The sequence below is a fragment of the Lemur catta genome, chromosome 15 (genome assembly GCF_020740605.2).
Source record: "Lemur catta isolate mLemCat1 chromosome 15, mLemCat1.pri, whole genome shotgun sequence".
Lineage (NCBI taxonomy): Eukaryota > Metazoa > Chordata > Mammalia > Primates > Lemuridae > Lemur > Lemur catta.
Genome location: NC_059142.1, coordinates 18209211 through 18233736, shown reverse-complemented (window position 1 = coordinate 18233736; position 24526 = coordinate 18209211). Strand labels below are relative to the sequence as shown.

Below are 24526 nucleotides of genomic sequence, written 5' to 3'. Positions count from 1 at the left end.
AATTGAACAAAATGATGAGAATGCTTGTGATTAAGCAGCCAAGACTGGTCAATAGAGACAGGCCAATCCTCTTGCAAGACAACGCTCCACAACACGTCCCACAAACAACGCTGCTCAAACTACAGCAGCTGGACTTGGAAACTCTCTGTCACCCACCCTATTCGCGAGACCTTGCACCACTGAGTACCACTTCTTCCAGGCTTTGGACCACTTCTTGCAAGGAAAAATATTCAATTCTCAACACGCCGTGGGAAACCTTTCATTACCACTCACTCTCCAGGCTTCTTTGCTGCTGGCATAAACAAACTGCCGTTATGATGGCAAAACCCTGTGGATAGTTTAGGGGCATACTTTGATTAATTTTACTGCTTCTTGTTTGAGATATAATAAACTACACTTTTGATTTGAAATAGGACATTTCATATTTAATGACCTAATAAATTTTAGGTCTGTTCTAGCATGGGCGCTCTGGGGCTGCTGTGCAGCTGGTGGGCTCAGGACAGAGCCAGCTGGTGCACTCCAGCTCCTGCGGGCCCTTCTGGACCCAGGAGCAGACCCTGGTCAAGTTGAAGCCAGATGGGGTGCAGTGGGCCGCTTGTTGGAGGTGTGATCCAGGCCTTTGGAAGCAGAGCTGCAACCTGGTGTGGTTGAAGATTGTGCCCACAACAGAAGGCTTCCTTGCCTTCTGCGGAGAAGGCACCTCCTGCAGAGAAAGCCCTTCTACCCTACCCTCATCAGCTACATGAGCTCTGGTCCATGGTGGCCATGGTCTGGGAAGGATACAATGTGGTCCACCCTCGAGGGCCATGATAGGATACACCAACTTGCCTGAGGCTATCCCAGGGACCATACCAGGAGACTTCAGCGTTCACATTAGCAGGAACATTATCCACGCCAGCGATTCAGTGGAGGAAGCCCAGAGAAGATCCACCTGTGGTTCTAAAGTATTGAGCTGGTGAACGCGGCACACGGGGGCCACCACAGCAGCGTCTGCCCAGCCTGAGGGCTCAGGCTCCCCTTGGCCGCCCCAGCATCCATCCAGGACCAACTACCTTGGTCAATAAGAACTCAAGCCCACATTTCTACCATCTATCCCAGATCATTTCCCTGTCCACCTTCTGCTTCAACTCAGCACAGAGGCGTTTGAGCCACCAACTTTATGTGCCTTTTTGTATCCTAAGCCAGCACAAGATTGGACCAAATCCTTTCTATACCAAAGTGCCAGACAACCTTTGGGGTGTCTTTAACAGTGGATAGTATGACCTCTCCCCCATCCAAAGGAGAGTCATTAAAATTAACTGTGCCAAAACATACATATATAATTTTTAAAAACATAAGTTTATATTGATAGTTTCATATCAAATATAATGCTTCAGGGTTTTTACCTAATTTCCTTGATTTTACATTTGTATTTCTTTTTTTCTTACACTGAAAAATCTAGTTCCTAACAACATTGACATAATTACTGATTTTTTAATCCTACAATTTACATAAAATAGCTTCAGAATAATAAAACCAACAAGCCTACTAATGATAAAAGTACTAAATGAGGTTTTAGTTTTATTTGCAGCTTTTTTTGTCCTTGGAATATAACCCACTAAGTGTGTGAGAGTGTGTGTGTATATATATTGTAAAAAATGGAGCCATACAAAAACTAGAAGAAAGAGATCAGGGGTTAAATTCCTTTATACCAGAGAAAATCCTTCTTAACCGTGACTCAAGATCACGAAAATATTGATAAATTTGATTACATAAAAATAAAAGCTTTTTGCCTGGCAAATTGAGTCACAACTACTCAATTCTGCTGTTACAGTGCAAAAGCAGCCATAGACATGTAAATTAGTGAGCATGGCTGTGTTCCAATGAAACTTTATTTATGGATACTGAAATTTGAATTTCATATAATCTTCAGATGCCACAAAATATTCTTCTTCTTTTGACTTAAAAAAAACCATTTAAAAATATAACAACTGCACTTAGCTTTTGAGCCATACAAAACCAGGCAGTGGGCCAGATTTGGCCTGCAGGCTGTAGTTTGCTGACCCCTGGTCTAAATAATGTCTAGTAGGTCTCTTCCAGATCTAAAACACAAGCAATACAATTTAAATCTCTGAATCTCTTCCTGAATCTCCATATTTTCCTTTGACCACCTTCTGGCATGGACACCTATACTAAAATTTATAAAGGAGCCAAGTGCAGTGGCTTACTACTGTAATCATAGCACTTTGGGAGGCCTAGGCAGGAGGATCACTCGAGGCCAGGAGTTGGAGACTGGCCTGAGCAACATAGTAAGACTCCATCACTACAAAAATTAGCCGGCCTAGGTAGCACCCGCCTGTAGTCCCAGATACTCAGGAGGCTGAGGCAGGAGAATCATTTAAACCCAGGAGTTGGCGGTTGCAGTGACCCATGATGATGCCACTGTACTCTAGCTTGGGCAACAGAGCAAGACCCCATCTCAGAAAAGAAAAGAAAAGTTCCACAGGAGATTATTATGCACACTAAACTTTCAAGACCAAATTAAAGAGAAACCAAATTAAGGGAGTTTTAGTACTGGTGAAAAGTTCCAACAGCATGCAGGAAGCAGAGTCATTAAATTTAATAAATAGCTTAAGGAACATTTCCGCTCACCATCTGTTCTTGCAGAGCAATAAATTAGATTGTATTTAGATGTATTACTATAAAAAATACTTACTATTTGGGAACCAGTGTCAGGGCTGTAAACCAATATATTGGCAAACCCTTCCTCCTATTAGAAATATGTAAATCTCAGTTAGTACATAAAACTCTAGGCATTTATCAATGTCTATCATTAAGAATAGTAATAAGCACATTAGGACTCTTGTCTAGGTTCCATTGCCAACAAATGTCATGACACAAGAGGGTTAGGTTGTTTCACTGATGTGTCTTGAACTGAAAGTCTGTATATTTAAGGTCATTTAAGGTTTGATAAAAGTTAATTTTCTATTTCTATTCTAAGCCTTGGTTTCTATTGGAGTAGCACTGTTATAGGCATTTCATGAAAGAGTCAATCAAAGATGCTTTGTTTGCCTGGATTGTTAGGATTAGGGCTTCATCTCTCTCGCTGGCAAAAATCCAAGTTCTATATGTCAACAGATGACAGTGTCAGGCATTTGTAGGATATTCAGAAATCCTAAAGATGCTTTACAATAGCATGTTCTGCTCCCAATGCCTATTGACTTAAAGTTTGTATACTCAGCAACCTTAGTAAAAACAGTACTGCTTAGAAATTCTCTAGACTATATCATTGTTTGTGTTGTCTTCAATTCATTACAGAACCTTGGAGAAGTCCATTCACTTTAGGAATCAACATTTTCCTTATTTGTATTCAAGAAAAAAGACAAATGAAAATTTGGTTTGTCAAGACTCTGTCTCCTGGTGATAATATTAAAGTGTTTATTTGCTTCAACTTGATCCAAAAACCCTTTATCTACCTACTTCCCAGAGCAAAAAGGTGTCTAAGAGCCATAGGTAGAGAAGACATTCCTTACTTATTTGGAACAATTTTTATAGTAGTAGCCACTTATCTGAAAAACACAGTACCACTGCTGTGTAGGTTTTATATATGCAATATAATTTACTGCTTTTCATCAGATTTTTTTTAAGTATCTTTTCCCCTGACTCAGTTCCTCCGGTACTTGGAAATGCATATTTGATAGGTTAATACCACCTTAATATGAATTGATAATGGAAAATATTTGCTCTTAAAATAGGATTACAAACATTTAATAGCCTGATTGTAATGATGGTTACACATATTCATATATGTGTTAAAATTCATAAAACTATGCACCAAAAGGGGGTCAATTTTATGTGTTATTTAAAAAAAATTTAAACAGGAAAGAAAAGGAAAACTATTAATGTTAGAATTTCAGACTATTCCAGAAAATAGGGCCTAGTTTTAAAATTATTTTGTTTATTATAATTCCCTGCAGATTAACTCACTTAGTGTTCAAGCAATTTATGCAGCTATGTGACAAAATCTATCATGTATGTTTCTATTGGAATGTGGCATCTACAACAGGTTCTAAGATCTACTTCGAAGTACTTACTTTTTGTATTAAAAAATGCCTCAAAATGTCTAACTTATCCGTATATGCTGCCAGCACAAGTACTTGGCAAGATGAAGGGAATGTTTCATCCTTGGTATGGGTCTTCCTCAGTTGCCAGGAGACAGTGACTTCTTAGACAGCTGTTTGTTCATACTACACACCAGCTGCCACCTCTTTACTGAGCCAAAACTTTGTGCTTATATTATGCTAGGAAATCCCACAGGTGCTTCTCCACAGGTGATATTAGTAATATTAATCATCTTGCCAATCTGTTTTGAATATCAGATTTTATCAATCCGGTAAAACAGAGCATGCCAAAGTGGATGAATAAATAAGGAAAATATTTTTTACAGTATTCAAATGACTACTACACTCAATGGTATGTGGTAGGACTTTATCTAAACACGTTTTACTTTTGTTCAACCTGAATCATAATAATAATTTATGTACACTGACTAGTTTCATATCCCTCTCTAAACCATACCCTGTTGTGTATGTATATATACCATTATTAAATAATTATAAATTCAACTATATATGGACTGAGAAATCATGGTCTCCCTGGATGATATTCTTATATTCTGCACCCCACCCTGCAACTTGATATTGAGTAAGTCTCTGTTCTGCTTCAGGGGCATAGAATATTCCTAATGTGAAAGAGACTGAGGTAGAGTTCCTGAGTTAACTTCTGTCCCGCTATGGCTGGATATCTGGCATACTGTCTGACAAGGTGTGGTGGATGTGAAGTAGAAACATCTGACTATTCAAGATGTCTAGAAATTTTTAGAGTTTCCTATATAATTTCATTGATTCATTTTAAACTGTGCAGTAACTGATATCCTCAAAAGGAGATAGGATTGGTCTGTTCATAGAAGAGGTTCTGGCCTTCTAATGGCTGAAGACCTTACATATAACTCTGTTTTTACATCCTCTGTCCTAGCTCAGTCCTATACCACCAAAACAGATGTTTCCCAGTGCTTCTCCCTGCCGTCTGGGGGTATATCCTTACTCTCTTGGCTTCTGCCCTAATCTTTCTTACTTCTCCAGGAAGGCTGCTCAGGTGGGACTCAACCACCTCATTTAGAAATAGGAAATTCTCACCATCAAGGCCAGCCTCAAAGCTTAGAGCCACTATGTTTGAGGTACCTAGCATAAAGTGACAATGACTACCAAGCCCAGACTTAGTTAGATTGCATTCTTTATGCACATCAGTTTTACTATCTCATACATATTAGCTAATCAAAACCACCAGCCAGATGTCCTCACCTAGAGGACAGAATGCCAGCCTTTTCTATCTAGAACATCCTTCCCCTCGCTTCTTTAGCTGGCTAGTTTCTCCTTGTCTTTCAAGAATCAGCTCCAGTACCACTTCCTCTGAGATATCTTCTGTCACAACTGGTTTGGATTAACTACTTTAAAAATATATTTCTTATATTTCTGAAGCACTTGTACACTCATGTCAGCCCTTAGCACACTGTAATGTGATTGTCATTTACCTCCCCATAATTTCTTTGAGGATAGGGAATATTTTCTATCATACCTATATTTGAACACTGAGCACAGTTTGGACTCAATAAGTGTGTATTAGACGAATGAATGAATAACTTGAATTTATTGAGGAGTATTTACTCAATCAGTATTTACTGCATAACTACTGAGTCCTCAATGTTGAGGTATTCCCTATAGAGAAAAATACAAAATTTGGAAGAAATAGAAATCCTGAACAGGCCAGTAATGAGAGTGAGATTGAATCAGTAATAAAAAAAGTCTCCCAATAAAAAATAGCCCAGGACCAGATGGATTCACAGCCAAATTCTGCCAGACCTACAAAGAAGAACTGGCGCCTATCCTACTGAAACTGTTCCATAACATTGAGAAGGAGGGAATACTTCCTAACTCATTCTATGAAGCCAGTATCATCTTGATAGCAAAGCCAGGAAAGGACACAACAAAAAAAGAAAACTACAGACGAATATCCCTCATAAACATAGATCCAAAAATCCTCAATAAAATACTAGCAAACTGAATCCAACAGCACATCAAAAAAATAATTCACCACAATCAAGTAGGTTTCATCCCAGGGTTGCAAGGATGGTTCAACATACACAAATCAATAAATGTGATTCACCACATAAACAGAATAAAAAACAAAAACTATATGATCATCTCAATAGATGCAGAAAAAGCATTTGATATAATCCAGCACTCCTTCATGATAAAAACTCTTAACAAACTAGGCATAGGAGGAACACACCTCAAAATAATAAAGGCCATAAGTGCTAAACCCACAGCCAACATCATACAGAATGGGGTAAAGTTGAAAGCATTCCCTATAAGAACTGAAAGAAGACAAAGATGCCCACTTTCACCACTTCTATTCAACATAGTACTGAAAGTCCTAGCCACAGCAAGCAAGCAAGAGAAAGAAATAAAGGGCATCCAAAACAGAAAAGAGGATATCAAAGTACCCTGTTTGCTGATAATAAGATCTTATATCTAGAAAATCCTAAGGACTCCTCCAAAAGACTCCTAGAATTGATAAATAAATTCAGTAAAGTCTCAGGTTATAAAATTAATGTACAAAATCAGTAGCATTTCTATACACTAATAACAGCCAATCTGAGAATCAAATCAAGAACTCAACACCACTTACAATAGCTGCAAAAAAAATTAAAATACCTAGGAGTATACTTAACCAAGGAAGTGAAAGATCTCTACAAGGAGAACTACAAAACATTGGTGAAAGAAATCACTGATGCCACAAACAAATGGAAAAACATTCCATGTCATGAATTGGAAGAATCAATATTGTTAAAACTATGCATACTGCCCAAAATGATTTATAGATTCAATGCAATTCCCATCAAAATACCAATGTCATTCTTCACAGAATTAGGGAAAAAAATCATAAATTTCATGTGGAATAAAAAAAGAGCCTGAATAGTCAAAGCAATCCTAAGTAAAAAGAACAAATCTGGAGGCATCATGTTTCCCCAACTTCAAGTTATACTACAAGGCTATCATAACCAAAACAGCATGGTACTGGTATAACATTAGACACATAGATCAATGAAACAGAACGAAGAACACAGAAATAAAACTGTACACCTACAACCAACTGATCTTTGACAAAGCAGACAGAAACATATGTGGGGAAAGGATGCCTTATTTAATAAATGGTGCTGGGGAAAGTGGATAGACACATGCAGCAGAGTGAAACAGTACCCCTATCTCTCACCTTATGCAAAAATTAACTCAAGATGGATTAAAGACTTAAATGTAAGATCTGACACCATAAAAAATTCTAGAGTAAAACTTAGGAAAAAATCCTTGCGTACATTGGCCTAGGCAAAGAATTTATGACTAAGACCTCAAAAGCAAATACAACAAAAACAGAAATAAATAAATAGGACTTAATTAAACTAAAAAGTTTCTGCAAAACAAAAGAAATAACCATTAGAGTAAGTAGACAACCGAAAGAATGGGAGAAAATATTTGCGAACTATACATCCAACAAAGGACATTTAATATCCAGAATCTATAAGAACTGAAACAAATCAGCAAGGAAAAAGCAAATAATCCCATTAAAAAGTGGGCAAAAGACATGAACAGACATTTTCAAAAGAAGATATACAAATGGCCAACAAACATACGAAAAATGCTCAACATCACTACTCATCAGAGAAATGCAAATTAAAACCACAATGAGATACCACCTTACCCAAGTCAGAATGATCATTACTAAAAATTCAAAAAACAATAGATGTTGGTGCAGTTGTGGTAAAAAGGGAATGCTTATACACTGTTGGTGGGAATGTAAGTTAGTACAACCTCTATGGAAAATAGTATGGAGATTCCTCAAAGAACTAAAAGTAGCACTACCATTCAATCCAGCAATCCCACTACTGGGTATCTACCCAAAGGAAAAAAAAAGTTATTATATCAAAAAGACACATGTATGTTTATTGCAACACAATTCACAATTGGAAAGATGTGGAATCAACCTAAATGCCTGTCACCTGATGAGTAGATAAAGAAAATGTGGTGTATTTATATACCATGGAATAGTACTCAGCCATAAAAAAGAATAAAATGTCTTTCACAGCAACTTGGTTTGAACTGGAAGCCATAATTCTAAACGAAGTATCTCAGGAACAGAAAAACAAATACTGCATGTATTCACTTATAAGTAGGAGCTAAAGGATGTGCACACATGGTAATACAGAGTGGTGTAATGGACTTTAGAGACTCAGAAGTGGGAAGGTTTGGAGGGGGCTGAGAGATCAAAAATTATCTATCAGGTATAATGTATACTATTTGGGTGATGGGTACACTAAAAGCCCTGTCTTCACCACTATGCAATTCATCCATGTGTCAAAAAAAAACACTTGTACCCCCTAAATCTATCGAAAATTTTTTAAAAAACCACTTGTTCATATAGGGGAACTGTTTAATTAGTTAGCTTTTGCTGCATAACAAAATATCCTAAAATTTAGTACCTTAAAGTAATACCATTTACTTGTTTGTAATTTTGTGGGTTGGTAACTTTGGGCTGGGCTCATGGCTTATCTCTACTTCACATGGTATCAATTGGACTTTCTCAGGCATTGCAGTAATATGGCAGTTGATGGCCTTAATCACTTTCCTAGTGGTTGGTTGACTGTTTGTAGAAGCAATGAAGGTAACTGGCTCATTATGCAACAAGTGAGCCTAGGCTCATTTCCAAGGTGGTACTGTAGTGGAAGGGCTCCTAAGTTCAATAAAAGAGGGCAAGCCCCTATGTTCAAGCACTTTCTGCTTGCATCCTATTTGCTAATGGCCCATGGGAAAAGTATATCACATCCCTACAGGTAGACACACAGGATGCAGAAATAGATTCCACCTGTTCATGGGACGAGCTGCAAAGTAACATTGCATACAAAGAGACATGTGTATAGGAACAAGAAGAATTTGTGACCAGTTTTGCAATTTTCCGCACTGTAGTTTTTCTTCCCTTCTAGTCCCCTTGTACTTTGACTCTGCTTGTAGGTTATGTCTACCCTATACTGCCCAAAGTTAAAAATTTTAGATGTTTTAGAATTTTGTTGATTGATGTAAACATGCTCATGAGATAATGCAGGCTACAGAAGAGAAATTTTATTCATTTTCTGAATGAGCAACACAACCAATTTGAAACCCATTTGGATTATATTTGCTGTCTCATGTACAGTGGCCCTGAAGCACAAAACTAGATTTTGTTTCGGATATGATGTCTGAGCCTCAGCTAAAACATGTAGAGGATCTAGTCAGGCAAAGAGAGGAAGAAAAATATTTCAAGCAGATGGAAATATGACAGAAAACCAGTTTTGTAAATTCATTTTTGTATCACATGAGAATATAGAGGACTTAATACATGATACTGTTTACTTATCTGTTCTGCCTTTGGACCCTAAGCTTTTTAATGGCAGAATTTCTGTAGTAGGTGCCAAATATATATTTGTGTCATTAGTGAGTGAGTGACTGGTTTAGTAAGTAAATGAGTGAATACATGAATAGTAAGAAAGAGCTGGGTGAAAGACACTAATACAGAATAGAGAGCCACATGGGAACGAAGACAGAAATTGAGGAGAACGCTATATATAGAGATAGGAAGAGACATAAAGCAGCAGAGGGACAAATAGTAGGGGAAGACCAGGAGAGACAGGCAGAAGAAGGGACTGGGGGCTCTGAGAGATAAGCAGTAGTCAGGGGTTTGGCTATTTAGCAATTGCACCAGAGAAACTTAGCACTTCCTTTAAAATACTTATCTTCCAACAGTTCAGACACAGGTCCTTCTGCACTAATAAACTGCTTGCCTACTTTTATTTTCAAACTTCAAAGTTTATTTATTTATTTATTTACTTATATATTTATTTATTTTTGAGACAGAGTCTCGCTCTGTTGCCTGGGCTAGAGTGAGTGCCGTGGCGTCAGCCTAGCTCACAGCAACCTCAAACTCCTGGGCTTAAGCGATCCTACTGCCTCAGCCTCCCAAGTAGCTGGGACTACAGGCATGCGCCACCATGCCCGGCTAATTTTTTTCTATATGTATTTTTAGTTGGCCAGATAATTTCTATTTTTTAGTAGAGACGGAGTCTGGCTCTTGCTCAGGCTGGTCTCGAACTCCTGACCTCGAGCGATCCACCCACCTCGGCCTCCCAGAGTGCTAGGATTACAGGCGTGAGACACCGCGCCCGGCCCAAAGTTTATTTTTGAAGGCTTGTTTTTCAAAAGAGAATTTTGAAGGCCTTATATAGGCATAAAATAATGACTCCAATTTTGGTAGTTTCTTTTGGATTATTAGAGGTATCTAATTTACCAGTTCTTACTGAAAATCCTTTTGCATTTAAAAAAATCTGTAAGATTGTCTTAGTCTTTCTTCTTTCAAAGATGAAGAACTGTCATGCATTGGGGAAAAAACAGCAGCTATTTTTATCATTATGAGCCATTTGATTTGATTTCAATCAAACCCAGTTTGGGGTTTTTGAAGTCCTAATAGGGATGATGAACATAGAAACAGTTAAAATCACAGTTCTTCCCCCATTCTCAACCTGGATGATGTAGTTCTAGCTGAGTACAAGGGTAACTATTATGCCCAGGACTTCAGCAGGGGCTGTAAAAGCATTTGACTCTGGCTAGATAAAGGCAATATAGGCCAAGATATACTCCTACACAGAGTTCTCAAAAGTTTGGTCCAAGGCATCAGAATCAACTGGAATGCTTGTTATAAATGTCTCTTCCAGGCTTCTACCGTAGACCTGGAATCAATCCCTTCAGATGATTTCTGTGTCCAGGGAAGAGAGAGGCTCACTACTTTAATGCCTTCGTGCATTCAACCTTGCCCTTACAGTACATATGGCAGCTTCTAGGGCTATTATTACTACTTTTTTTCTTAATTATAAATTGATGGCTTACCATTGTGTATATTTATATGGTACAAAGTGATGTTATGATTTGTGAATATAATGTGAAATAATTAAATCAAGCTAATTAGCGTATCCATCACCTCAAATGCTTAATTTTTGTGATGAGAACATTTGAAATTTACTTAGCAATTTAAAAATGTACATTATTATTAACTATATTCACCACACTGTGCAATAATCTTAAAAAATAACCTTATTTCTCCTGTCTAACTGAGATTTTGTACCCTTTGACCATTGTCTCCCCATTTCTCCCACTCCCCAGCCTTTGTAACCACCGTTTTACTCTCTGCTTCTCAAAATAAAGCAAGTTTGATTGCTTTGTATTTCACAGATAAGTGAGAACTTTTGATATTTGTCTTTCTCTGCTTGGCTTATTTCCCTTAACATGTTCTCCAATTCCATTCGTGTTTTCACAAATGACAGAATTTCCTTGTTTTTTAAAGCTGGATAGTATTCCATTGTGTTTATATACCATATTTTCTTTATCCATTCATCTGTTGATGGACAATTAAGTTGATTCTATAACTTGGCTATTGTGAACACTGCTCCAGAGAACACAGGAGTGCAGCCAACTCTTTGAAAAACTGATTTCAAATCTTTTGGGTAAATACCCAGAAGTGGGATTGCTGGATCAGACAGTAATTCTATTTTTAGTTTTTAAGTTTTCCATAATAGCTGTACTAATTCATATTCCCACCAATACTTCTTAAGTATAGTATTTAGTTGGGTAAAATAAGTGCTATCTCTGTAGAAAGTCAAATAATAGTACAAAGCAGCCTATGATTAATGCCAAATTCAGTAAGTGCTGGGGGAAGAAGGGCTCACCACAGGCTTGCATCAGGGAAGATTTCACGGAGAAAAGACAGGTACAAAGTTTGAATGAGGTTCCAAACTCCCATATTCTGCCATTTGAACAATCTGAATCAAATCCAAGGGTCTTAACAACATGTTTTCTATATCTACATCCTTCAGAGTAGCCAAGATGAAGGAGAGTGTTAAACAGAGAAGAGAACGAAGAGAAAGCATAAACAAAGTGAAAGAAAAGGTTGCCAACATTCGGAAACAGGCTCTGCAGGAGCAATTCGATGAATGGATTTTAGACCCCAGAGGAATGATTCCTATGGTAGTGGTAAGAAAGGGGGGTATATGTGAAGGGTAGGTAGGGTGGGTGATAAGAGGGCAATTGCTAGAATACTGAGTGCAATGCTGCAAGCCTCCCTTGAAATTTTCAGTACTACTAAGGTAAGTTGATTCTTGACCTGTCTGGTCCATGAGAGTTGATTCCTTCAATTTTGTCTTGAGCATTAAAAAAACAACAACAACAAAAAAAAAAACTAGGAAGATTTCTAAATTTTCACTCTGGCTGAGATTCCCAAACTTGTCACTACAAGCAGACATAGATTTCACTTGTCTGTTTGTTTGTTGTATGTGTGGGTGAGCATGTGTATATGACTATTTCTGTAAGACCTAAGAAATTGCGTTTCTTAGTTCCAGAGAACAACTGTATTCTAAGACTTAGATATTTTCTCTCATATATGTATGGATTTGAAAATACTTATTAGGCCAGGCGCGGTGGCTCATGCCTGTAATCCTAGCACTCTGGGAGGCCAAGGCGGGTGGATCGCTTGAGGTCAGGAGTTCGAGACCAGCCTGAGCAAGAGCGAGACCCCGTCTCTACTAAAAATAGAAAGAAATTATGTGGCCAACTAAAAATATATATATAGAAAAAATTAGCCGGGCATGGTGGCGCATGCCTGCAGTCCCAGCTACTTGGGAGGCTGAGGCAGTAGGATCGCTGAAGCCTAGGAGTTTGAGGTTGCTGTGAGCTAGGCTGATGCCACGGCACTCACTCTAGCCGGGCAACAGAGCAAGACTCTGTCTCAAAAAATAAATAAATAAATAATACTTATTGGTTAGACATAATGTCAAATATTTTCAGTTTAAAGTGAATGATTAAAAATGGACCGAAAAAGACAAGCCACAGACTGAGAGAAAATATTAGCAAAAGACTTTTCTGATGAAGGACTGTTATCCAAAATATACAAAGAACTCTTAAAACTCAACAATAAGAAAACAAACAGCCCAACTATAAAAGATGGACAAAAGGCCTGAACAGACATCTCACCAAAGAAGATACGCAGATGGCAAATAAACATGGAAAGATGCCTTATGTCATTAGGGAATTGCAAATTAAAACAGCAGTGAGATACTACTATGTATCTATTAGAATGGTCGAAACCCAAAACACTGACAATACCAAATGCCAGCAAGGATGTGGAACAGCAAAAACTCTTAATCATTGCTGGTGGGAATGCAAAATGAAAGAGTTTGGCAGTTTCTTATAAAATTAAACATACTCTTAAAAGACAAATACTGAATTATTCCACTTAGATGAGGTATTTAAAGTAGGCAAATTCATAGAAACAGGAAGTAGAATGATGGTTACAAGGGGCTAGAAGGTGGGGAGGAGGAGTTGTTTAATGGGTATAGGATTTCAGATTTGCAAGATGAAAAACTTCTGGAGACCGTTTCACAACAGTGTCAATATACTTACACATATACACATACATTTAAGGATGGTTAAGTCAGTACATTTTATGTGTTTTTTACTGCACACACACAAAACTGAACACACCTTAACATATGATCCAGCAATCACTTTCCTTGGTATCTACCCAAATAAATTGAAAATTTATGTACACACAAAAACATGTACATGGATGTGTATAGCAGCTTTACTCATATAATATCTAAAATTTGGAAGCAACCAAGGTATCTTTCAGTAGATAAATGTATGAATAAACTGTGGTACAGCTATACAATGGAATATTATTCAGTGCTAAAAAAGAATGAGCTTATCAAGTCATGAAAAGACATGGAGGAAAGTTAAATGAATACAACTAAGTGAAAGAAGCAAATCTGAAAAGGCTATATACTGTATGACTCAAACTATATGACATTCTGGAAAAGGCAAAACTATGGAAAGAGTAAAAATATCAGTGATTGCCAAGAGTGAGAGGGGAGTGAGGAGTGAATGGGCAGAGCACCGAGCATTTTTAGGGCAGTGGAATTTTTCTGCATGATACTGTAATGGTGGATACATGGCATTATATTATACATTTGTCAAAGCCCATAGAATGTACAATATCAAGAGACCCTTAATATAAACTATGAACTTTGAGTGATAATGATGTGTCAATGTAGGTTAATCAATTGTAACAAATGGGCCAGCACAATGGCTCACTCCTGTAATCCTAGCACTCTGGGAGGCCAAGGTGGGAGGATCAATTGAGATAAGGAGTTCAAGACCAGCTGAGCAAGAGCAAGACCTATCCCTACTAAAAAAAAACAAAACAAAACAATAGAAAAAATGAGCCAGGTGTGGTGGCACATGCCTGTAGTCCCAGGTACTCAGGAGGCTGAGGCAGGAAGATCTCTTGAACACAGGAATTTGAGGTTTCAATGAGCTATGATCCTGCCACTGCACTCTAGCTGGGTGACAGAGTGAGACTCTGTCTCAAAAACAAAAATAACAACAATAACAAAAAAAAAAACCCCAATGCCCACAAATATACCACTCTTGTGCAGAATGTTATTAGTAGGGGAGGCTGAGGCTGTACGTGTCTGTGTGTGTGTGCGTGTGCGTGTTGGGGAGGTATATGAGAACTCTCTGTACTTTCTGCTCAATTTTGCTGTGAGCCTAAAACTTCTCTAAAAAATAAAGTCTATTTTTTAAAATGGATCAAGAAAAACTCTGAAATTTTGTTTTTAGTAATTGAAGAATACAGAAGTATAGATGGTTCTTTGGATTGCCAAGCTGGTTGGCAAAGGTATCTTAGCTCCATCATGCCCAGTGTCTGAGGGTTGCTAGGATTGTCCCTTGTAGGGGGACAAAATGGGATCATTCTTGAATCCCCATCCTTCTCACACAAAAAGGTTGGGAATCACTGAGAATATATATGTAAAAGCACTTTGTATACCTTGAAGTATTCTATAAACTAAATAGGAAATTACTATTTCTGTCCTTGAGTTGGAATGATCACTCAGAACTTAAATAGAAAGACTATAAATGGCTTTTAGTCTAAAATACTAAATATGTGGTAATTGAAGAGTAGCATGTGGTTTCTTTCTTTTTTTATTTACAGATTCAGAATGTTCTTCACGATTTTTTTCAAAATCCAGATTTTGATCTTGGTAAGTCTTCCTATTACTTTGGTATTTTTATTTATTTTTTTCTTTTTGGGAAGGATACTGAATTCAGATGAAGAGTCAATATGGAGACAGATTATTCAGAGATCTTATAAATGTAATTAGTCTCTTCTGCACTTTGTAGATAGACAATGTAGAAAAGCAGAGAAGCCATCAGTGATTCTCAATCCTTTTAATCCAGTGCCCATTTTACTACCAGCATTCTGTAATACCCTTTTATTGTCCTATGACATTCCTAGAAAATATTACTTACATACACAGAATTTTAAAAGAAAGATATAGTGTCATAACTGTGATATAAAGAAGAAATACAAGGAAAGACATAAGAAAATTATATGTGCTGTATTTCAACATATAAATGCTTTGTTATAACTTCACTAGAAGACATAAAAGAGTAGTCAGAAATTTCTACCTACTTATAATGAACGTTTAGATATAAGAAAAGTAAAATTTATATACAATTGACTATTTCTTTCTATTTTACATTTGAAATAAGGACAAAATGAGTGGATTTGTATGAATACATAGAATCCCCATGAATAGCTACAAATGCAGACTGACACAGGTATGCTGTATTAGAGTTCAGAGACAATTTTTTTTTTAGACAGAGTCTCACTCTGTCACCTTGAGTAGAGTACAGTGGCGGTGTCATGATAGCTCACTGCAACCTCATACTCCTAGGCTCAAGTGATCCTCCTACCTCAGCCTCCCAGGTAGCTGGGACTACAGGCATGTGCCACCACACCCAGCTGATTTTTCTATATTTTTGTAGAAATGGGGTCTTGCTCTTGCTCAGGCTGCTCTCAAACTCCTGGCCTCAAGCAGTCCTTCCGCCTCAGCCTCCCAAAGTACTAGGATTACAGGCATGAGCCATCATCACACCTGGCCAGAGACAATTTATTAATATAATATTACTTCCTATGACACAATTTTCTGAAATGGTGAACAACTCTTAATAAAGTTCCAGAATGAAACAAAGTATAATCCTCCTTTAGATTTTCACAGTAGTTATGTTCCTGGAGAATTCAACAGCAAAATTATACTCTGCCTTTATATGTAAAATAGAGTTATATTCTAGATTCAAAATTAATATAAGCAGATTTTTCACCTATTTGAATGTCTTGCAGGAGGGAGAAAGTCTTTTTGTGCAGGAACTGCAGGAGTTCTGCCTCTACTCCTACTCCTCATCTTTGTGGGAATAAAAACTCACCCACAAATTTCTACCATGCTCCCTGGGAGGAAAGGAGGACAGTACCACCCCTACGGAGAACCGCAGATTTTGTTGCTTTTGTTTTCAGAAAGATTTCCCTATGTGGAATTAGGTGAAAAAAATCTGACTTGTTCCATAAGAACTAGAGTTTGAGTCCTGAGGTTTACACGATTTATATCCAATTGTTTTTTTCAATTGATTTTTTTTTTTTTTTGAGACAGAGTCTCACTTTGTTGCCCGGGCTAGAGTGAGTGCCGTGGCATCAGCCTAGCTCACAGCAACCTCAAACTCCTGGGCTCAAGCGATCCTACTGCCTCAGCCTCCCGAGTAGCTGGGACTACAGGCATGCGCCACCATGCCCAGCTAATTTTTTCTATATATATTTTTAGTTGTCCAGATAATTTTTATTTCTATTTTTAGTAGAGACGGGGTCTCGCTCAGGCTGGTCTCGAACTCCTGACCTCAAGCGATCCACCCACCTCGGCCTCCCAGAGGGCTAGGATTACAGGCGTGTGCCACTGCGCCTGGCCTTTTTTAATTGATTTTTTGACCACTTGTGTTACATGGATAACAATAGATTGTCACTTTTTGAAATAAAATATGCTTCCCATATTCCTGAGCACTAGTTCCCAAACATGATTTGGGCCTTGCTAACAACCTTTTCTCCTTCTACCTGTTCTCAGCCTATACAAAAACTATAATTCTTCCATCAGCTCAAACTCCACTCCTGTTTCACAAAATTTTAAAAATAAATTCATTCATTCATTTATTTTTGGATGGGGTTACAGAAGATACAAGTTAAGATACTATCTGAGATCCTGATAAAATTAGAGATATTCCAGACCACTGCAGTTGACAGTAATTGTCTCTTCTCTCACCTCCTATACTACAGTATTCATTTTCTGGTCCATTCATTCATTTATTCTTTATTGAGCCCTCACTTTATTCCAGACACTGTAATCGGGTAGAGAATGCAAAGAGGACTGACAAAGCATGTTTCTGGCCCTTAAGTTACTCAAAGCCCAGTAAAGGGACAGACACCTACACTTAATAGCAACTGTTAATGGTAGAAACCAGATTGGTTTACATAATCATTTGGAGCTTGTTGGGAGGTCTGGGATGGGGGAGATATCAGCATCGAATGGATAAGCTTGTATGAATGTGTATACAGTCTTCCAATGGCCACAATAGCTGGTATCTCCTAAGCAGCACTTAGAAAATTTAAGAGAGACTGAAAAATCTTTTCTATGCCCTTGTGGCAGCCCATGATAGGCAGGAAGAGTTACTATTAGAAGCAGGAGAGGAAGCCAATGTATCAGTTCTTTCATTTTGAGCTTTCCTACAAGTTGTGTGTTTGTCTCTTGGGAAGGTCAATAAGGATTACATAATTGTCATATGAAATGGAGGCTTAAAAATCTTGATTTAAACTAATTGACACATTCACCATTATTGATCACTCTGCTATTCATGTAAATCTTTTTTCTTGGCTTTTGTTTTTTTCTTCTACCTTTGATCACCTCCTAGCATTTTTTGAATTCTCCTTTTGCTTGCACCTTAAATGTTGTTTTCCAGTGTTTCCTTTTAGGCTCTCTTATCACTTTATACACTATAAACACTCTCTGAGTTTTCTTATTCAAATCCATAAGTGCAGCTTATGACTCCCAATCCATAGTCCCATTCCAAACTTTCCCCAAGCTCCAGATCTTTTTGAAAAAGTCTACAGCAAGTGGTAAGTGAAAAAAGCAAGTTTCAGATCAAAATGATCATATTTATATAGAGAAAAACAAAATATGTACACAATATATGTGTACATATATACATATGGAAACGCATAGAAAGGTTGCTGGATGGATGATGACAAATTATTGACAGTGGTTACTTCTGGGGCAGAAGAGAATAAGAGTGCTGATGGGGGGTAGGGAAAAAGGAAGATATTCATGTTTTGCTGCTTATATTTCCATATATTATGAACATATTCATATATTATTTATTTAATTTAAGAAACATTAAAGGCCAGGTGCAGTGGCTCATGCCTGTAATCCCAGCACTTTGGGAAGCCAAGGCAGCAGGATCACTTGAAGTCAGGAGTTCGAGACCAGCCTGAGCAACAACATAGCAAGACCCTTGTCTCTACCAAAAAAAAAAAAAATTACCCAGACATGGTGGCACATGCCTATAGTCCTAGCTACTTGGGAGTCTAAGGTGAGAGGATCCCTTGAACCTAGGAGTTCGAGGATGCAGTGAGCTATGATCAGGTAACTGCACTCAAGACACTGTCTGAAATAAATGAATGAATGAATGAATGAATAAGATTTTAAAAGAAAGTTTGTAGAGGTGTCTTGTTTCAGGACCTGATAGAATAAATACTAGCATAAACCAGCACAGATGTTTTTGTAGTCTTTTATACTTTTTTTTGCTTTTTATTTTTTTGAGATAGGGTCTTGCTCTGTTGCTCAGGCTAGAGTGCAGTGGTATGGTCATAGCTCACTGCAACCTCAAACTCCTGGGCATTGCTTGATTAAATAAAAGCAAGGAAAAATAATAATTTTGTAGTAATTGGGATGTTACCCAACTGTGTATCATTCACTTTATTGTAATTATGGATAAACATTAGTTAAGAAAGAATTTTATGTTCTTTTAAAGCACTATACTGTAAATATCAAATATGAATGTATTACAACTAAACTAACTAGGAAATAACCTTTATTCCATAATTAGAATCACAATGCAAACAATTGGATATTACTGACTCAACGGAACCAAGATTGAACAAAATGGAATTTACAGAAGTAAGAAGTTACATTATTTAATATTTCAATCAAATTATTTTGCCAGTTGCAATTGTCTTTTCGTGGCTCTCACATAAAGTTAAATGAAAGCATAAAAACTTATTTTATCAATTCCAAGATACTAATATATACTTTAAAATATTTTAACCTCTCTGAAATTAAGTGACATCTTACAATCAAAGGCATCTTACAATTTCTTTCCATCAATGACACTCATATGTGAAAGTGTGAAAAACTTCCACTGACACCTTCTGGTAAGATCAAGAAAAACCAGCATCTTATATTCAATGAAATCTGGTTATACAAATAATAGTGAGATCTAAAACTTACAAAAATTTTTCTATTGGCCAGCCACTGTCCTAAGCTATTTATGTGAACTCCGGTAATCCTCTCAGCAACCCTTATCTTCTACTGTTACAGATGAAGACGCCAAGGTGCAAAAAGGTTAAATAACTTGCACATGGTCTCACAATTAGTAAGTACTGGGGAAATTTGTATTGAGGCAGTTTGGTTTCAAAGTTTACAAAATATTGCATCTAAGACAGTATGATTCTATTGTAATGGAATAAGTGAAAGAAGCCATTTAGTAGTACCAGAGTCTTAAGTCTTACATAGCCCAGTTTTGTATTTTTTCATGTTTCTCTATTTCCCCTTATGTTTCTCTAATGAGTCCTAGAGTTTTTCTCTTTCTCCTCTCATGCGCCATTGTTCCACTGAAAGTGAAGTATACACATTATATACAGCTTCGAGATTCTGTAGGAAGGATTTCTAGAATTGTTTTTGATTGTTGTACAAATAAGGCTTTGGAAAATTCTATCTCAGTTATGTTCTGTGTTTTCTTAGATTCTATTTGGTGTCTATTAGTCACAGGCCAAACTAATGGCCAAAGTTGTTATATCTCCTTTGTGCTCCAGAACCCATACTATGAACCACCTCCTTGCTATTCTCACATGCCAAGCCAATATTTCTCCTGCTCTAAATCAACCCAGCACTAGGCATCACACAACCAGAGACAGCCCTTGTGCCCCAAAGTCTTCCATTATTATTCAAACTAGCCAATCCTAGTTGTTTGTGCTGCCTTCTCTTGCATTTCCTGAGGAAACCCCAATAAGAACTCTGGCTTAGGCTTTCCGTTTGCTCCTTCCTGCTGCTGCTGTCTCCTGACCAAAACCTGGTGCTTCCCCATGGCTCTGCATGGCATGGCACCCTCCCTTCTCTTGGAAATTTTAAGTAATAAAAATCTTCTTTCAGTGGCATTAGCCTCTCCATGTCATTCTTCAGTCACCTCTACGAATTAAAATCCCAGAAATACAAATGAGACAAGCTATTCAAAAATATGCAGAACAAGTAATAGTATTAAAATGATTCAGGAAAAGTCAAAGCTTTATCACTTTAATATGATAATACATATAACTTACATTTCTTTGCAAGGCACTGATTCTTGGTGCTACTTGCCTGTTTCTCTTATTTCTGGTTTCCCTAAAAGTGGGCAATTTAGGAAATGTTCTCATTTTTTTAATTATGAAAGTAATATGAATTTTATATACATGAATTATATCTCCATAAAAAAGTAATATATGTTCACTATAGAAAATTAAAGATAGAAAAGTATAAGGAAGTAAAAAAATTTAAATCCACATTCTACCACCAATAAATAACTACTATTAACATTATGGTATTTTTCTTCATATAATAATAATAGCTAATATTTTTTACCACTTTTTTATGTGCTAGGGAGTAGACTGAGGGTATAATATGCACGTTCTTGTGTAATCCTCACAATAATTCAGTTATTATTATCTTCATTTTGCAAATGAAACCTAGGATTGAACACTTTCCTCAAATCACGTAGCACGTGACAGAGCCAGACTAGAACCCAGGTCAGCCTGACTCCAAAGCTCATCATGCTGTTGACCCTTCTGCTTTATAGTGGCTATTCTATTCATAGGGAGACGTGAGGTTTTAGTTTTAATTTTGTGTTTCTTCCTTATAGATTTTTGGATCATGCCCAATACATAATTGAATATCTTATTTTTTTCATTTAATATCATCTCTTGATCATTTCTCCATATCAATATGTATTCTTCAAAAGATGATCTTTTAAACTTTTTTCTTTTTTTTTTCAGACACGGTCTTGCACTGGCTAGAGTGCAGGGGTATCATCACAGCTTGCTGTAGCCTCCAACTCCTGGGCTCAAGCAATCCTCCTGCCTCAGCCTCCCAAGTAGCTGGGACTGCAGGCATGTGCCACCATGCCTGGCTAATTTTTGTATTTTTGGTAGAGATGTGGTCTTGCTCTTGCCCAGGCTGATCTCGAACTCCTGGCCTCAAGCAATCCTCCTGCCTTGGCCTCCCAGAGTGCTAGGATTACAGGCGTGAACCACTGTGCCTGGCCGAAGTTTTTTTATCTTTAAAACATTTTGTGAACAGATGGGGTCTCTATATGTTGCTCAGGCTGGTCTTGACCTCCTGGCCTCAAGCCATCCTTCCACCTTGGCCTCCCAAAGTGCTGGGATTACAGGCATGAGCCACCGTGCCCAGCCCATACCTTGTTTTAAGAGGCTTCATCTGACACCATGCTGGATCTTATTTGTGTTAATGGGAAAAAAAAACAAGGTTTATAATTTGGAAAAGGAGAGCTTTATTTCTCATAAAGGCTTTTACAGCCCACAGTGGCCATTCAGCAGGCTGGGAAACAGGGCTCCCAACGACAAGCCAGAAACGTGCTTCAAGGGAAGGACAAAGAGAACAGGATTTTATACTGAGCGGAGTGGCTAAATATACATATTTAACAAGCTATAGGAAGAGTTATGAATATTTATGAAAAGAGAACTGTGCACCTGCGCAATGGGGCTTTCTGTCCATTTATGGGGTCCGGTCCACGTTTAAAAATGCCCACTCTCTATGTAAAAAAGGTGAAACCAGGACACGAAAACCCTCTCTGCGAATGTTCTGTAGACTGTTAAACCCACTTTATGGCTGGTGGTCTTTTATCAGGAAATAATGCTGATTTGGCCCTTAGGAAATAAAGCCCGATGGGCATTAGCAAGGGAGGGGTAAAATGATGTGTGTCCAACCTCCCATAACTTTGACCCCCCAGTCAAAGCTGGGGACTCAGTTTCAAGGTTTTTCTAGGGTTCCCTTGGCCAAGGGGGGCCCATTGAGTCAGTGGGAGGCTTAGGATTTTATTTTAAGTTCACATTTTATCTTGTTTTAAGAGTCTTCCTCCGAGGTGGTCATGAAGATCCAAGTTCCCCATTCAGTTTCCCTAGACACCTTGTGGGCAGAGGAAAACTGCCGTGTTACTGGTAAGTGGAGGTGAAGGTACCAGCTTTCTACTTGGTTTGCTGTTGTTGTTGACACCACCAGCAGGGAGGGAAAGAGGCACTTGGTTATGACTGAGTGGGGATAGAAGTCTAGGCTGTCTCTCCACTTGGCCTTTGCTAATGGGAGTGGGAATGAGGCCATAGTTTTTGCTGTGGTGTTTGGCTAGAATAGGGTGGTTATTATCTAAATATTTTCTGTTTCTAGGTTGCCCCTTGTCTACTCCTTTGGCTAGAGAAAGCAATCGTTTCTTGTTTTTTGTTGTTGTTGTTGTTGTGCTTGTTGATGATTTTGTTTGTTTTCTGACTCCCACTGGAATTTCTGAGTTGCCAGCTTCTCCAGCACCGAGTCTGGAATATATGAGGCAAAGAGAAACCCGGAGTACTCACCACTGTGTGGGGCCTCAGGTCCTGAGGTCCCTAGCCAATCTGCTATCTTCTCTGTACCTTTCATAGTCTTTTTTTTTTTTATTTCAACATATTATGGGGGTACAAAAGTTTAGGTTACGTATATTGCCCTTGTCCACTGCCCCCGAATCAGAGTCTTCTTAAGTTTGTAATATCTAAGGTTTTTAGCTGTACTTAAGTAGGAGGAATAGGGAGAAGTGCATCTTCTCCATCTTGATCCTTCAAACATTTTAATGGCTACATAATATTTTGTTATATGGTTGTATCATAATCTATTTAATGATCTCTTTATTGTTGAACATTTACTTCTCACTATTCACTATAAAAATGATAAGATTAGTATTTGTATGTAAATCTTTGTTTACAGCTTGCTGTACTAAATCGTGTCCCCTCCCTCAAATTCATATAGTTCTAACCCCTAAAGTGATTGTTTTTGGAAATAGGGCTTTTAGGGGGTACTTAAGGTTAAATGAGGTCATAAGGGTGGGGTCCTAATCCGATAGGATTGGTAACTTTATAATAAAAAGAAGAGGGAGAAATTGCACTAAGGAAAGGCTGTGTGAGGACACAGCCAGAAGGCAGCCATCTGTAACCTAAGGAGAGAGATCTGTCAAAAGACAAAATTACAACAAATTTAGTTTGAAGATCTCAATTGACTTTATTTGAGATTCTAGAATCAGGCAACATTTCATTTCATAAAATAGAATAAGTGCTCACATGAGATGAGCAGAAGAGGTTGGTTTTATAGACAGAGAAGGACTGAAGAAAGCAGAAACAAAGAACCAAAAGTGGACTGGTCATTTCAGAGTTACTTCCCTTGTAAGGTAGAAAGGAGACAGAACAATAGGACAATAACTGATTGGTTAACCTCAGGTTGCTTCAGGTTAAGGATTCAAACTGAGGGAACTTCATTATCATGCTGATTAAAGATTGAAGCTGGCCTGTTTGAGAAATTGGCTGTTCTCTCTCTCCTGATTTCTCAGAAGGTCAAATAACAGCTTAGTTTTAGTTTAGTGATATGGAACCTCAGCCTGGGTGACTTCATTTTGATTTTTAGTCCTTCTGTTGGGGCCTAGTGTAGAAGCTTAGTCCAAAACAACAGCCTGCTATAATTTTTAACAGCCCTCACCAGACACTGACTCTGCTGGCACCTCGATTTGGGCTTTCCAGCCTCCAGAACTGTGAGAAAATAAATCGCTGTTGTTTAAGTCATCCAGTCTATGGTATTTTGTTATGGCAGCCTGAGCTGACTATACACAGCGCCAGTAATTTCCTTAGAACAGAGTCCCAGAAATGGAATAAATATGTGAAAGAATAAACATTTGAGGTTTTGGTATCTGTTGTCAAATTGTGCTCTTAATTGTACTGATTTATTCTCCTGCCAGCCATGTGTGAGAGCTCTCAAAGCACCATATTTTCACCAACCGTAGGCATTATTGAGCATAAGAAACCTCTGCAATTTGATGGCATTTTGTTTTTTAACTTGTGTCTTTTTGATTTACAGTGAGGTTAAAGATTTTTCTGTGTAATTTAAAAATGTCTTCTTATGTAAATTATCCATTCATATCCT

At 37.8% G+C, this 24526-nt stretch overlaps 1 protein-coding gene across 1 annotated transcript in view; it reads left to right on the top strand.

The window, feature by feature from the left end:
• The window catches only part of EFCAB5 (EF-hand calcium binding domain 5), a 121639-nt gene that overhangs the window by 32351 nt on the left and 64762 nt on the right, over positions 1–24526 (top strand). Inside the window, exons 5-7 of the mRNA XM_045526989.1 lie at positions 11990–12146; positions 15163–15211; positions 19155–19225. Coding sequence (XP_045382945.1) covers positions 11990–12146; positions 15163–15211; positions 19155–19225 — 277 coding nt within the window. The remainder of the gene's footprint in view (positions 1–11989; positions 12147–15162; positions 15212–19154; positions 19226–24526) is intronic.